This window comes from Saccostrea cucullata, unplaced genomic scaffold, assembly GCF_032062105.1.
Source record: "Saccostrea cucullata isolate Sc308-1 unplaced genomic scaffold, CSIRO_AGI_Scuc_v1 ctg1462, whole genome shotgun sequence".
Lineage (NCBI taxonomy): Eukaryota > Metazoa > Mollusca > Bivalvia > Ostreida > Ostreidae > Saccostrea > Saccostrea cuccullata.
In genome coordinates, this window is record NW_026926506.1 from 234,301 (window position 1) to 249,976 (window position 15,676).

At 34.1% G+C, this 15,676-nt stretch overlaps 2 protein-coding genes across 2 annotated transcripts in view; one reads left to right on the forward strand and one right to left on the reverse strand.

Annotated features, from left to right (window-relative positions):
* Positions 1-6,984, forward strand: part of LOC134271877 (protein monoglycylase TTLL8-like) — a 37,955-nt gene extending 30,971 nt beyond the window's left edge. Inside the window, 2 exon segments of the mRNA XM_062754089.1 lie at positions 951-1,769; positions 5,474-6,984. Coding sequence (XP_062610073.1) covers positions 951-1,769; positions 5,474-5,994 — 1,340 coding nt within the window. The 3' untranslated portion in view covers positions 5,995-6,984.
* A 3,071-nt stretch (positions 6,985-10,055) lies between these two features.
* On the reverse strand, positions 10,056-12,783 carry LOC134271885 (uncharacterized). The gene is made up of 2 exons (XM_062754115.1): positions 12,203-12,783; positions 10,056-12,109 (listed from the first exon to the last, which is right to left on the reverse strand). The coding sequence occupies exon 2, from the start codon at positions 12,106-12,108 to the stop codon at positions 10,108-10,110; it is 2,001 nt and encodes a 666-aa protein (XP_062610099.1). The 5' UTR covers position 12,109; positions 12,203-12,783; the 3' UTR covers positions 10,056-10,107.
* Positions 12,784-15,676: the final 2,893 nt, after the last annotated feature.

A 15,676-nucleotide genomic window follows, 5' to 3' on the forward strand; every position in this document is an offset into this window, starting at 1 on the left:
CTAATGTGTTAGAGGATTCCATTAAACAGTACTGTCCCCATTAAGTGCATGTGTTGGAAAGTCAGTGTACTAATGTGTTAGAGGATTCCATCAAAGGTCAGTACTGTCTACTTATCATTTAGTGTACTAATGTGTTAGAGGATTCTATAAAAGGTCAGTACAGTCCACTTATCATTTAGTGTACTAATGTGTTAGAGGATTCCATTAAAGGTCAGTACTGTCCACTTATCATCTAGTGTACTAATGTGTTAGAGGACTCCATTAAAGGTGAGTACTGTCCACTTATCATTCAGTGTACTAATGTGTTAGAGGATTCCATTAAAGGTGAGTACTGTCCACTTATCATTCAGTGTATTAATGTGTTAGAGGACTCCATTAAAGGTGAGTACTGTCCACTTATCATCTAGTGTACTAATGTGTTAGAGGACTCCATTAAAGGTGAGTACTGTCCACTTATCATCTAGTGTACTAATGTGTTAGAGGATTCCATTAAAGGTCAGTACTGTCCACTTATCATCTAGTGTACTAATGTGTTACTAAATGTGTTATCATCTAGTGAATGTGTTAGAGGACTCCATTAAAGGTGAGTACTGTCCACTTATCATATTACATGTGTTAGGATTCCATTAAAGGTAGTTTCTTACATTTTATGTGTTGAAGTATTTCTGCATCTTTCTTCTTATCATTTAGTTTCTTACAGTTTATAAGTATCATTATAAAGATGTCCGTTATGAAAACAAATAAACTCTTTTGGTATAAGTACTTTATCTTTATTTAAACAAAAGTTATGTGTAAGAGATTCTTCATTATTTTTTTGATACTATTTGATAGAAAGTTTGATATTCTTATTCAGGAACTAGTATTAAAAGACAAGTACAGTATTAACATATCCTTAGTACAAATGGTCATTAATGAAGATAATGATGTTGATGAAGTTGTATTTGTTTCAGTGGTGGTGGATAGGCGTTACGATCGGAATTGTGATATAGGGAGGTTTGAGCTGGCATTCAAACAGCCTTTGGTGACTGTTCCCCCCTACATAGGCACCAATCTCTGTGTTGAGGGACAAACTGTGAGAAAACCATTCGGCTTTAACAATGTACGAAAGAGCCTGGATAATGAGGCCTACTTTTCTCCTCGGAAACCTCCAGCATTTAGCACAGAGAGCAAAGAACTAAGCTTCAAGCCAGCACCACCCACTACCAAAAGACCTCAAAGTGAAAACTTCGAAGCAAGTCACAAGAATACAAATGCATCCAATAGTGCTCCAGCGAAGGGTAAGTCGGCGCCAGGCGAAAGTCAGGATCATCCGCACAAATATAACACACAAAAAAGGACTAGTCATCACAAATCACAAAATGAACAAAACCAAGTCACACCGTCCTCTAGTCACTCTAGTTGTTACTCAGAATCCAGCGGCCGAGCCAGCAAGGAGACAAAGGAGACACGCGAGAACAGCAAAGACTCGAAGGAAACCAGCAAGGAGAGCAAAGACAAGGACAACAATAGTCAGGTCTCCACGTCCCAACCTCTGTCTTTCCCCAAGGCCGAGAAGTCAGGTTCTCTACCCATCTCTAGCTGCAGTGCCTGGGCTGGTAAAAAGATGGTCTCCAGTTCATCTGTCTCTAACAACTACACGATTCCCAACATTGACAGACTCGATCGTCCAACCTTAGCTGTCAATAACGTCGAGTCGACTGATCTTCAGACTATTAAGCCAGCCAACCCGGCTCCTCCATCAATGTCGTTGGCCGGTGCTATAACCAAAGGTAATGGGGATGTGCAGAGCCTTTACAACCTGGCAGCCCTCCCTGTCAAAAAGCCTCCCCGCACCTCAAAAAAGCGAACCCATGTCCATAGACCATTGGGGCATCAGATCCGAAAACAAAAGGATTATTGTAAACGACCTGAAGTTATGATTAAGTTCCCCCGGGTCCCCTATGCTAGCATTAATGTGAGCTTTAAGGGACTGCAGAACCAGGCACCAAAACTAAAGTATTTCAGTATTAATAGAGAAAATGAAGAAAGCTTCCGTCCTGCTATCACGCCAGTAACTTATATCTAATGGTAACAGATAACTGCATGGTTTGTCTGCCTGCCAGGGCGGGTGTAATAGGCTAGGATTAAGCTAGAAGAAAATATATGTAGGAAAATAACAGGAAAAAAGTATATAAAATTAATGCTTAAAATTCCCCTAAAACGTAAACTAATATCACTAAAAACTATTCTTAAATTTAAAGTTATTGCTCTAACATTTTGGACTTTTATTTACGATGGTATGTCTTTCTCTCGAGTTAAGTTTTAAGGAAGGAGTACAAGTTTTGCATGCATGCACTGATTGGAAGTTCCAGGTCTGTTGGGTGTTTTTACTTCACGGCGTTACACACGGCGATTGGTCGACCCGCAGGAAAAAAGTCACGTGATGCTGTCTTGTTTTTCAAGTGTGCTAGATTGTCATTAATATTCATCAACTTTCCTCTCATTAATATGCATCACATCATCGTGTCCCATGCAGTATGAATTATGTTGCAAGTAGACGCTAATTAAATAGAATGCAAAAGATTAACAATAATTAAGAAATTTGTTTAATCTTAATTTAGTACTAACAAATTCTTTCATTGATAGAAGACATTTATTTTTGCATTTACTGACTTATAACTTAATATTTAGATTTTTTTTTCATTTGGCACGAGATACATGGTCACTGAGATAATTTGAAATGGATTTTTAATTTTAAAAAAACTAAAACCTGTTTAATTTGTTAAAGAAATAGAGATAAATCTGTGTAAAAGTTTCTTGTGCCATATACTCAACAGACAACGTGCTGCATGGGACGTTACAGTTGTACATGATCATTGTCAGAACTAATGCACTTCTCACCTCTGAACCTTGACCCCCATGACAGCGTGGCTTATGATGACTTTCCATTGTAATAAAACACATACATACGACTTTACATTAAATATGTTTACAAGAAAATCTTTTTTTTAAATCTAATTATTGAGACACACCATTCCATATTTTTAACAAAACAAAGTCAAATTACAAACCACTAATATTACAGCTAGGTTCAATTTGATAATGATAAACACTGACTCTTTTTGAAGGCAAACGAAGACGTAGAAAGACCATGAGCGGTTTGGGGAGCCCGCCACATCAGACCATCACAAGCCGGCGTCTGTTCTCCCTCCCTCAGTACGCCAGGACGCCCGTCAAACTGAACATGACTAAAGCCTCGCCATACGTCATGATTCAGAAGCTTCCCGTCATTAAGGTTAACGTCATTAACCAAATTCAGGGATTAGACTAGGGGACTATATATTTTATACCTTTCACCCGTTCACGGTATTTTATCGCCTTTTTGTTGCTTGTTAGTTTCACTTGGTGATGGTGTCATATTTATTTTCCATGTTCACCTTTATTTGTTGTGTATCACATCTCTTTCTTTTAAGTTACTAACACTGTTAAGTTTATTTTCAGCATACGGAACAAATGTTATCGGCATCTTCATTGACAATTCATTTCAATTTGTTTATTTCTTGTTAACTGTTACAATGCAAGTTTTTTTTATTTGTTGCTTAAGATTTTTTTTTTATCTTTTAAGTCTGTTGTAAGATAGGATATATTATGTATGGCATTCATGTCTGTCTGTCTGTTAGCCTTTTACATGTCTAGTTCATATCTCAAGATTATGATGCCAACTTTTTCCAAGGCCAACTTCCTTCACTTCCAATTTTTTGGCGTACAATACTACATTTTCCTTCATATCACTATACTGTGGTAAGAAGTGGGGGCCCAACCGACCTTTCAGTGGACATTTTCAATAGTAAAGGTAATGTTGGGGGGAAAAGCCCCCCCCCCCCCAAATGGCAATAACCTGGTTAAGAATATTGATTCAAGAAAATACATATGCCTGTAATGACATTGTATATTGAAAACAAATTGCATCTGTCAATTTAGAGATGGATTCATGAGTTTAGTGTAAAAGGACTGTCTTACCCATCTCTGTTAGAACAATTATGACGACATAGGTTACATTCACATGTAAACCTCTCAGAAATTGGGTACAGAATTCTGGTCTCTATAGGTTGAAATTGATAGCGGCTGTCAAATGTCAATAATTTTGGCTGGGCTTCATTTTCAAAATTAACTTTGTTATATATGTGCAATTCTGAGACCCCAAAACATACAGCTCCCATCTGTTTCACATGGCATTTGACGAATGTTTGACGGGTGTATCATGTGCCATGGCTGTTTCTTAACATAATTATTTTGGTTAAGATTGTAAGTTTCAAATACTTTATATATGTATTAGACACAATTTTTTAATATGTTCTTTTTTTCATTTGCTTTCACTCCTATTTATATCTTTGCATTGTATAGTTCATCCATATCGCTAATGGCATTCCTATCTTTTATTTAGATTATAAAACTATGTTAACAAACAAACAAAAAAGAATACTTTACCTAGGGACTTGGTCATTTTAAAATTAATATTTGAATGAAGATACCTTAAATATTCTTTGATATAACCGTTTAAATTAAATCACCAACATGTATTTGGGATGCTCTAAGCGGAAGCGCCCTTTACGTATTTGGAGCGCCCTCTACCTGCTTGTTGTCAACTTCCTCTTCCTGTGCATGCATGCATCTCTTGCTCTTCTTTAAATCCTCTTCCTTATTTGGTAATAATTTCTCTACATATAAACAATTGAAAGAGAATTAAATGCTGCTTGGGTTTGACTTCTGTTGCATATGTTTACAAACATGTAAAATGTTGTGTCTTTGCCAAATTAATCAGCTTCAATACGTACTAGCTTGTTTTCTACTTTCGTTATTTTATTTGATGTTCCAGGGACGCATACATGTCCCTATTATTCAATAATTTTCTTTAATGCAAAATAAGTTATGCAAGAGTAATTTTATGCTTTACTATAATCATTTCCGTGAAATGTATATTATTTAATGCTAAAAAGGACAGAGGTCTGTCCAATTTTAACACTGTTGGAGGATCTTCGTTCTACTGTTTTCATAAAGTAATATTATTCTCATCTTATTATCTGATATCTAATTTAAAAAATGCAATAACTTGATTAACGATTTATTTTGATTGTCTTAATTAATATGTTTTAATTGAATACCTAAAATCACTTATGTAACTAATAAGAAAAAAAAACATGATTTTAATACGATATTACGATGCTTATGTTGACAATGCCTTTCATCATTACAAAGATTAAAAAAATAATAATAAAATCACTTTGCTCTTTAACATATTATTAATTATGAAATTTAATTTGATATAAAATGTTTTTTAAATTATTGATTACAACTTTCATAGATACAAGGTCGACAGAGATATTCCTGTTTCATGTTTAAGTTGAATTATTGACAGATACATAAGCATAACAATGTCGTGTTTTACTGTTTCACTAACCTTTTTTGACTTGGGTGTGTTCTAATATTTTAACAGGTTTGAGTCCGCTAATCGATGGTGCTTGGGGGCGTACCTGTGTCGAGTGTGGCAATGGAATGAATTTACACCTTGATAACAGCAATCCGCAATGCAAATGTAAACTTGATAGCCTTGTTATTCCTCCAGGATATACCAGTAGCGAATCCTACCGCGCGGCGCGGGGCTTCCCCACCAGACCAAAGAGCAGCTACTCGCCCCGCCCTCCCAGCGCTTCCACCTGCTCGCTTAAATCGTCTGGAAGCCTGAACTCTGCTAGCAATCTGAGTGGCATGCAGACCACGCTTAGAGCTGAGAAGATGGTCCTGCGTTATACGGACGGTGGGATAAAGCGGCCGGTGACGCCAGTTAGGTCGTCTGCTTCTAATCCGCTGCCGAGGCTCGTGCGGCGGTACATAGGGCGGCGCTCCATACAGTGTCACGAGTTGCCGCTCGTGAACGCGTCGTCTGCTGTGTTTATTGACACGTCACAAGTTCACAATCCACTGTCTATTACGTCACACGGAGTCACAAACAGATGAAGGATTACAAACTGTTGACATAATGCATTGCCGTCTTTAGGAAGGTTTTAGAAAATAATTTTATGACAAAGTGAAATATTTTCCATTACAACAGGAAAAGTCGCCGGTACGACACCTTGCACACAGATTTTTATCACACTTTATTCCTTTGATCTGCTTATTACATTCTTCTATTCAATAGAACACTGCATTAATTTGTCTAACATTATTTTTACAATAACAATTCACTTTATTTAATACTAATACAGTAGGGGAGGAAGAAAATGGAACTTTTATTGTTGTCATGGATATTTTTGTTGCCCTTTTTAAAGCAGCTAGGTTGGAATTTTTTTTTTAAACAATTTTAAATTATATTTGAAATGTTTGATAAAAATATCAAGGTAAATATTAGTTAAATCCTTTACACTGAGGCTTGATTCATGAATGAAATACCGAATGATGGAAATTTTTAGACCGATGCAGATAAGTAGACTTGTACAAACCCTGCTGCGTTTAAAGAACTGTCCCGTTTATAATTATTAAATATTAAAAGCTGTGATATAATGACACATTTTTTAACCACGCTGTATGCTTAAATTTTATATATTGCATTTTATATTATTTTTTAATAAATTTTAGAAATATTTTCATTGAATTGTTGCTTGTTATAGACTTTATTTGTTATCTTTTTCAAGTGATGTTTTATTTATTTGCTGTACACCTGTGAAAAGCATTTACTTCTATGTATTGCACCACTTGTAGGTAAAGTGTGTGAAATTGTTGTGAAATCTATAATGTGTGAAAGGGTGAATTTTATATAAGATTAAGAATGTATGAGAAGCAGTATTTGATCAACTTGAATTTATTGAATTCAAGGAAAAGAAATTTAAGTTTTTGAAAAAAAAAATTTTCTGATGATGTTTGCTCATATAATGCTGTGATAATTCATCAGATGAACTATTTTCATAAAAAAGTATCTATTTTGTCCTTTTGTTTTTTATTCAATAAATTGCTGATATATCTATTCTTGATTTTTTTTGAAATTTTTTTTTGCTCGCTCCGTTATCAGGAGGTCGTGAGTTCGAATCTCGACCGCGACTGACCTTAGCTTATAAAAAAAAAAATTGAGTAGCGACTGTTCCTTCGCCAAGCGCACGGTACTTTGAAGTGAAAATTGCTGGTCCTTCTGATGAGAGCTAAAAGTCGAGTCCCTGTGTCATGGCAGGCAAATCATGATAAAGATCTATTCATGCTCAATGACCCTGGGTGCAGAGTAAAGGGCCAGATTTGAAGCCCTCAACTGCTATATGGTGATGTCTCCATATGAGTAAGAATTCTCGAAGGAGACGCAAAACCACATACAATCAATCGAATTTTCGAACAAGTCCAACATAATGATAAACAGTCTCAATATAGAAAAGTATGTTCATTTATTTACTAATTTTACCGATCATGGCAAGGAGCACATGGCGTGTGTGACCGGTCGGCAGGGAATACTTACTCCTACATGACACCTGATCCCACCTCCGATGATATTTATGGTCCATATTTCCTCTGCTCCCGATCTGGATAATCGAAATGGACTTTGGGCTTGAATGCATAGAGAATATTACATACTAAAATCCATATCATATGTCATATCAGCCCGAGTGGCCCCATATCAGCACCTATGTATGTAGTCATATATTTAAAATACTGAGTACTTAATATGCGAGTTCACATATGGTTTGTGCTTGTTAGTGACATTTTTCTTTAAAATTTAATAGATCGAGCCAATTTTAGGTAACTGGAAAAAAATTTAGACCACAAATGTCATTAAAGAATTATTTTATATGAATATTTAAATAAAATCAGGTAAATTAACTTTTAAACTTAATACAAACATTACTTTCGGTTTGATATGGATTTTCGGTCCGCCGGTCCGATACGTGATATGGCTTTTCGGACCGGTCCGTGATATGGGGGATTGTGACGTCACCCGTATCACACCGTGCATGATAAAGTTTGTTATTCCATACTGATTGTACACACACAAGTTATCTGATGTTGACATCAAAAAGATGGTTGAGGTTCTGATTGATAATATCTTTGTGGTTTCTTGGGACCGGTCAGCAGGGGATGCTCACTCCACCATGCCAACTGTTCCCACCTCTGATGTGTTGGAAGATCGTGTTTGCTCTACTCCCATTTAATATATTGTTTTTATGGACTTTTGAGCTTGAATACTGTTCGATATCTCCATATACTTCAAGTAAATATTTACATTGTACATAATAAAGAAAACTTGTTCGATAATTTAGAATTGAGAATACCATAAAAAGATATGTTTTAAATTTTCAGGATATCTTATATTAGTTAATTATTAGATTACAAATATTTATGTAAAAATCATATATCTTTAGCTAAAGTGGCTAAAACACAAATCTTTAATTTTATAAATAGTTAAATATTTCAAAAGAAACATAAGTTCACCCTTTAAAAAGGGTATCCATTATCCTTTATGAAACATATATATGACTTTTATTGATAGACTTATTTACTAGGCCAGTCAACCTTACTTTATTATCGACCCTTTGGAGAAATGAATGTCTTAAAAATATGCATTATTAATATTTTGAAGAAAAAAATCAGCAAGTTTTGTCTTGGGAAAAGTACGAAAGCAACGGAAGAATTCTATCTAAAACAAGTTTAAAAATAAACTTTTTAAAACATTCACACTAGTTTACTTTTAAGGGGGGGGGGGGGGACTATGGCTTTATTGCGTGAAAACTACAATAGCGGAACCCTTCAGTTTTATACCATATATAACTGACATTAACTTTAGTGTACATGCAAAGTTTGGGCGAAATCTACCGTCCAGGTATTTCTAAGGGACCATCTCAAGTACAGGTACATTTACTTTAGGAATATATAGGAAAGTGCCAATTTTTAGCACTTTAAAGCAAATTATACAAATACTGCAATAGCGTTTTTGTTCAAACTATAATATGTGATGAGTAAAACTATTCTGTACACTATATGTAAGAAACACAAAATTCTACCTTCTTGTTACCAGAGGGGGTATCTCAAAAGGCCAAAAATTAACGAATTTTCCTGTTATTATAGAGTGCTACAAAATATGATGCATGCATAGGATTAATACAAAAAATAAAATATGATGAAGAGATTATCAAATTCCTATATAGTAAATTTCAAGAGCGTATGTTTATTACTTTTTATTTAATAACATTTTTACTACCCCTTTCTTTAAGAGTTTCAGTTTATCATAACGTCAAAAACGCACAATAAAGAAGTCAACCTACCTATCAGTTGCAAAATCGGTTAAAGATTTAGTTATATAAAATTGTAATTTCATTTTTAAACCTGTAATTACTTATTTTTGTTTAATTTTATTAATCAAGTGAAAAAAGTTGCTTTAAAACAGTAAATACGCTTCGTTTTACTATGTTGCGCGAAATACTGCGCAATGAAAACTAGAGTCGGTCCCCTTAAGAAAACGTCTCAAATGTCTCGAGATTCGTTTAAGTATTGATGTTTTCGGACTACACATTTTAAATAGCTGCTTTGATATTTCTTCATATCATACGACAGCTTAATCATAATTATTTTCGTCTTTGATTTTAAAAGTACCATTCCCTAACAAAAAAAAATTATAGTTAACTATACATGTAGTTTACTATAGTTATCTATAGTAAATTAAATGTCAAATTTTCAAAGTGATCACTATAGTTAATCAAAGTTTTTAAAGTTTTGACTAGAGTGTCAAAGTTACCGCCAAAGTTGATCAAAGTGTCAAAGTTATCAATATAGTAAATAAATCAAAGTTTTAAAGATATCACCATATGCATGTACAGTACTGTAAATCAAAGTTTGCATCGTGATCACTCTAGTGAATAAAAAGTTTTCACTAAACTCACCGACAAAATTAACTTTTTATAGTTTTAACTACAATAAAGAAATTTCAATGAATATCAGTTAACTTTTTGTAAGGGTTAGTTTAATGGAAAATTCTTAGAAAAAATATATTATTGAAAAACTTGTCTGACAAATTGATAATACACAAAAATGAAAATATTAAAATAGACTTTTAATATTTACAAATTGTTGTTTTCTATATATAACAAAGAATGACAATCATAATAATTTTTTGATATTATGTATTCTTTCTTTTGTAGCGGTTTGTATTTTATTGAATTGTTTTTGTCTGAGAGATTGTTGGTACGAGTAGAGAGCAGACTGGAGGTTCCCTGTCACCTGTTGACAGATCCCTACAATCTCCCATGATATATCTCTGACATGGTTAGGAACGAACACGCCTTTATCACACCGGACCAGCAACTGTAGATTTTCGAGAGATGCTTTCGCTTTCGTGGGTTCCACATGCATATAACACAAAACTTCCAACATGTGTAACAGAACATACGGTGGAATATGCAATAAAAACTTTCTATTCCGTGAACTAGACTGTTGTTCTGGTGTTAACTCTTTGATGTAACAAATTTCATTTTCAATTGCGATTATTCCAGCTACTGTCTGTCTCATCTTCATAGAATACGACTTTTCCCCTACCGCCTCAGCATTTCTATTTCTCTCTGGATATTTTCTAGAATTTGTCATCTCTATCGCAAGTTTAGCTTTCTTGTATCTAAAGGTCTTGTAATAATACATGACAAGCTGCAACATGTCGGACACAAACCCAAACTTGGCTGCTAATTTTAGCATGTGACAAAATTTTCTGTCAGCATCATACATCTGTTTGTTTGCATGTATGTTAGTTTGTAGATTGTGTAGTATAAAAACCGTGCTCTGAAGAATTGTGACCGTAATTTTTTGCAACATGACAACTTGATACTTGGTCAGACATGAACCTATTAGCTGTTCTACTATACGTAAGTCCTTCACACAGAGACGGAGATCAGATGTGGATTGTGCATAATTATCACGAATTATCTCACGAAACAGCTCTAAATCAAACTCAGCCTCCGAGATTACATTGCGTTCATCTGTACAGATGGCGAGTCTGGGATTATACTGAACATTTCTAACATGGGGGCTGACGGAGGAGCTTTGTAGCAAACATTCTACCAATCCCCTCTCATACAATCCATACAGTCGAATGAATAGATTGTGTTGTGTCTCTCCATAGATTTTAGAAAGAAATATATTGTCTTCTGGAATGAAAAAGTTAGGACAGACCCCTTCATACACCCATTTAAGGGTGAGTTTAAAACTAATCCAGAAGCACTGCAGGAAATTTTGTGGACCCCAGTCAAGTATTGTGTTTTGCTGAACTACCCAGAAAACTGCTGTCTTCATGTGATAGGAACACAGTAATTTATCATCTTCTCTTATCCCATTGTTTAGTACTTCCTTTAAGAATAATTTAAGAAGACCATACAGTAAGAATTGGTAGTGATTCATTGAGCGCACAAGAATTTGTTCTGCCTGAGAAAAGGATATTCTCCATTCAATGTCTTTATAATTTTCTAGTCTGGGCCCTATTGCTACAACGTGACTTCCCTTTCTTATAATATTTTTAGCAACATGAGGCTGAGGCCATACGCGACACCTGTTAATCCACGATGAGGCACATGGAGGCCAAAAGTCACTGACAAAGCAGTGGGCATGGTCATATTCCATAATATCACTCAACATACCACTAGCACATGGTCCATGCGGTTTAGAATCGGGATATACTGATGGACACATGATTTCTCTATATTTAGAACTAGATACAATTAATCTGCTATTTTCTCTCAGAGTAGCTGCCATAACTTTATCACGGGCTCTTTCCATTGGTAACCAAAGTAAAGTGTATCCTGGCGGACTTTCAGAATTGTCACATAGAATCATTGTGTGTCTGTTTGGATTGTAAAACCGTATCTGAGATATGTTCCAGATCACTCGGTTCTCAGGTAACCAGAACATGGTGTCAATGTCGGATCCTTGGAGTCTGAATCCTTCTTTATAACTTCCATTTTTCATCTTACAGCCAACGATTGTCCCTCCTTTCTGTATTTCTATTGTATCACTGATGTCAGTAACGTCCCTTCTCATGGCCACCTGTTGTGAAGTTCCAACTATGCGACAAAATCCCATGCAAACGGATTCGGAAATACGCTGTAAATCATTCATACTGTAATATAAAAGAACATTTTGATATAATATTTAAAAACATGGAATCATACACTTTAAATAATGAAAAATATATCAGCTTTTTCGTACATACTTCTCTCAAGGTATGAATTTATTTTCCCTATTGCTCATAGTTAATAGAAGATATCAAATTGAATGTAAACTGGAAAACCAAGGATTCTACTTTCGGTTTGAAGAAAGGGCAGTTCCTCTCTTGTTCTTTTTGAAAATAATAAAGACATCAGTGTTTTAATGATTCGCTCATAAAACTTTCTTCAGATTTTTTGTTATTTTCAACTAACTTATTATTGATCGATGGTTATTATGCATGGTAATTGTTATACATGACAAAATCTTATCTCGTTCATTTCTTAAAAATCTGTTACTTTAAGAATCACTAAACTTTGTCAGATAATGCATCTCAGATGAGGTTGTGTTACACTCTGTAATAAAGGTTACTGTGACCTTTAATGAAGGTGAAATTGCAAAGAATAAGTCTTTAAAGTTATTATTACAAATGGAAGAGTATTTCAGTAATCTGGTTACAAATATTGATTCAAGAAAATACATATATGTCTTTAATGACATTTTATATTGAAGACAAATTTCAGCTGTCAATTTAGACATGGATTAATAAGTTTAGTGTAAAAAGACTGTCTTAAAACTGATATTTGAATGGTATAGCTTAAATATTCTTTGATAAAACCGTTTAAATTAAATCACCAAAAATGTATTTGGGATGCTCTAAGCAGAAGAGGAGCGCCCTCTATGTATTTGGAGCGCCCTCTACATCCTCTTCCTGTGCATGCATGCATCTCTTGCTCTTCTTAAAATCCTCTTCCTTATTTTGGTAATAATCTCTCTACATATAAACAGTTGAAAGAAAATTAAACGCTGCTTGGGTTTGACTTCTGTTGCATATGTTTACAAACATGTAAAATTTTGTGTCTTTGCCACATTAATCAGCTTCAATAAGTACTAGCTTGTTTTCTACTTTTGTTATTTTATTTGATGTTCCAGGGACGCATACATGTCCCTATTATTCAGTATTTTCTTTAATGCAAAATAAGTTATGCAAGAGTAATTTTATGCTTTAATATAATCATTTCCGTGAAATGTATATTATTTAATGCTAAAAAGGACAGAGGCTTGTCCAATTTTAACACTGTTGGAGGATTTTCGTTTTACTGTTTCCCTAAAGTAATATTATTCTCATCTTACTATCTGATATCTTTATTTATGAAGATGCAATAACTTGATTAACGGTTTATTTTGATTGTCTTGATTAATATGTTCTAATTGAATACCGAAAATCACTTATATAACTAACTGAGAAAAAACATGATTTTAATACGATATTATACGATGCTTATGTTGACAATGCCTTTCATCATTACAAAGATTAAAAAAAATAATTAAATCACTTTGCTCTTTAACATTATTAATTATGAGATTTAATTAAATATAAAATGAGTCGCGTCAAGCGAAAAGGGACCTTCGTGACATAAACGTAATTACGTTACAATAGCGCTTCAAAGACGTGGCGTCTCGTCTGTGCTTTTGCCAATGAAAAAAATTATACGATTAAGAAAAACAAAAATATGTTTGCGTAATTCATATTTACAAAAAAAAAAAAAGACACGCCTGAAAATGTCTTGAAAAAAAAAGTTCAATGTCTTCAATTTATAGGTTTACATGTAAATTTTTTTTTCAAAACAATATAAAACTAAATAAATTTTTGATTGTTTATGAATGGTTTTATTCGTGAGTTGTCAAAAATGTTCATCAACAAATCAATGTATGTGTCTACCTCATTAAGCTCTAAAAACAATCGTTTCTTTGGGGCTGACCTACTGTCTTTACAGATAAGCAAGTGGTCCCCATGCAGCATTTATTCTAGGGTTTTTTATTTGTTTTTTTTTCTCCGGGGGGGGGGGGGGGTTAAATTTAACACATTCCAGATTGTTTTTCCATTAGACAGAAAGACCCGAGATTTGGCGACTTTGTGCCCAAAGTTTGCCATCAGAGATAATATGTTCGAACCAGTTCACTGATTCTAGCATAGTTGAATAGCACTTTGTCAATTCATGTTAGGAAAAAAATATGAATGCAGCGGATAAGAAGCTTTCTCTGTAACTGTGTTATAAAGAATGAAGCGGCGAAAGCCATACAGACTTCCGTATTAACTCATTAACACGTCACTTTGTCGCAGCATGAGGATTGAAAATTTAACTGCATGACGCAATAAAATGAAAAGATAATAAACATTGGTCATTTTCAAAACTAATTTGTGGTCTTCTTTTCATTGTCTGAATTAAATGCAATAAATTAAATCTAAACACGGTAACCTGATGTTGTTAAAGTCGAAAATTAAAAGCGAAATAGGTCATTATTGAATCAGACGTATGTAGGTAATAGGTCATTAGCTTTATTTTCCGATTACTAATCTTATTTAAGGCAAAAAAAAGTATTTCCGGGCTATAAATATAAGTACATATCGAATAGATAATCTTACATACGTATGTAATATTATAATTAAATTGTTTGATTACCCCCCCCCCCCCCTTTTTTTTTATGTGCTCCGTTTTTATTACTACGGAAAGGAAAGCCTTTTAAGGATAAATTCCGATTTTTTATTTCTTTATTCTCTCTTAATTTTTTTTTCGTTTCGATTCTGCTTGTTCATTTTCGTTTTTACGTATTTAATTTACCATTAATTTCTTTTTTAGTTCGTCCATAACCACATTGAAAACACTGGTACATAAACCATATCCCCACCCACACCTCCTTCTAAAAATAAAATCATCGCTCATATATTTGATCAATGAATGAAGTACCGGATCATTGTCTGGAAATTCACATCATCCGTAAAGTTTTGAAGATTTTTTTTCAAACCTCGATAGTTCCGTATTGTTTCTCAATTATAGATAATGTATCACGATATTTTTCTTTCTTTCTTTCTTTCTTTCTTTTTTTTGGGGGGGGGGGGGCTGTGCGCCCCCTTCGTTAGTAATGCCGAAGAGCTATCTCAATTTACACCGCGACTGTAAAATCAATTCTTACTTTTACGAATTCTTATTTTTGTGAACTCTTAATAATTTTGTCTGAAGACTCTTTTTTTATCTTTGTAAAATACTCTCTTTTAGAGCCCTTTCCCACAATTGAAGTTGCTTTCAATACCTGTCTGTTTATTGCGTACGATTTTTTTTAAAATCAGGAATAAAAGAAATTTCAACATTTTTTTCTTTTAAGAATTACCCACCCTATTGAATCCTGACTATAAAAAAAGAAAAGTTAGGATTTATTTCAATTTTAACTATGTTTTGTGAATAATATCCTATAATCATCATTAATTTGTGACTTTTTATTTATTTATTTTTTTTTGGTGGGGGGGGGGGGGGGTATGGCGTACACATATTACTCGGAGCTCCTCGGATGTATACCTGTTTGAATGGAGTATAGCGGAGAAAGCCGAGGATTACCGACTGTGCAATATATGCATAATCAAATCTATCTATGTAAAAAACAAAAAGCAAATAATTGAAACTTTTACTTGCAAAAACATGTT

What these genes read in the sequence shown, in the direction of transcription:
- LOC134271885 (XM_062754115.1), bottom strand. Translation starts at nt 12,108, where the DNA reads ATGAATGATTTACAGCGTATTTCCGAATCCGTTTGCATGGGATTTTGT.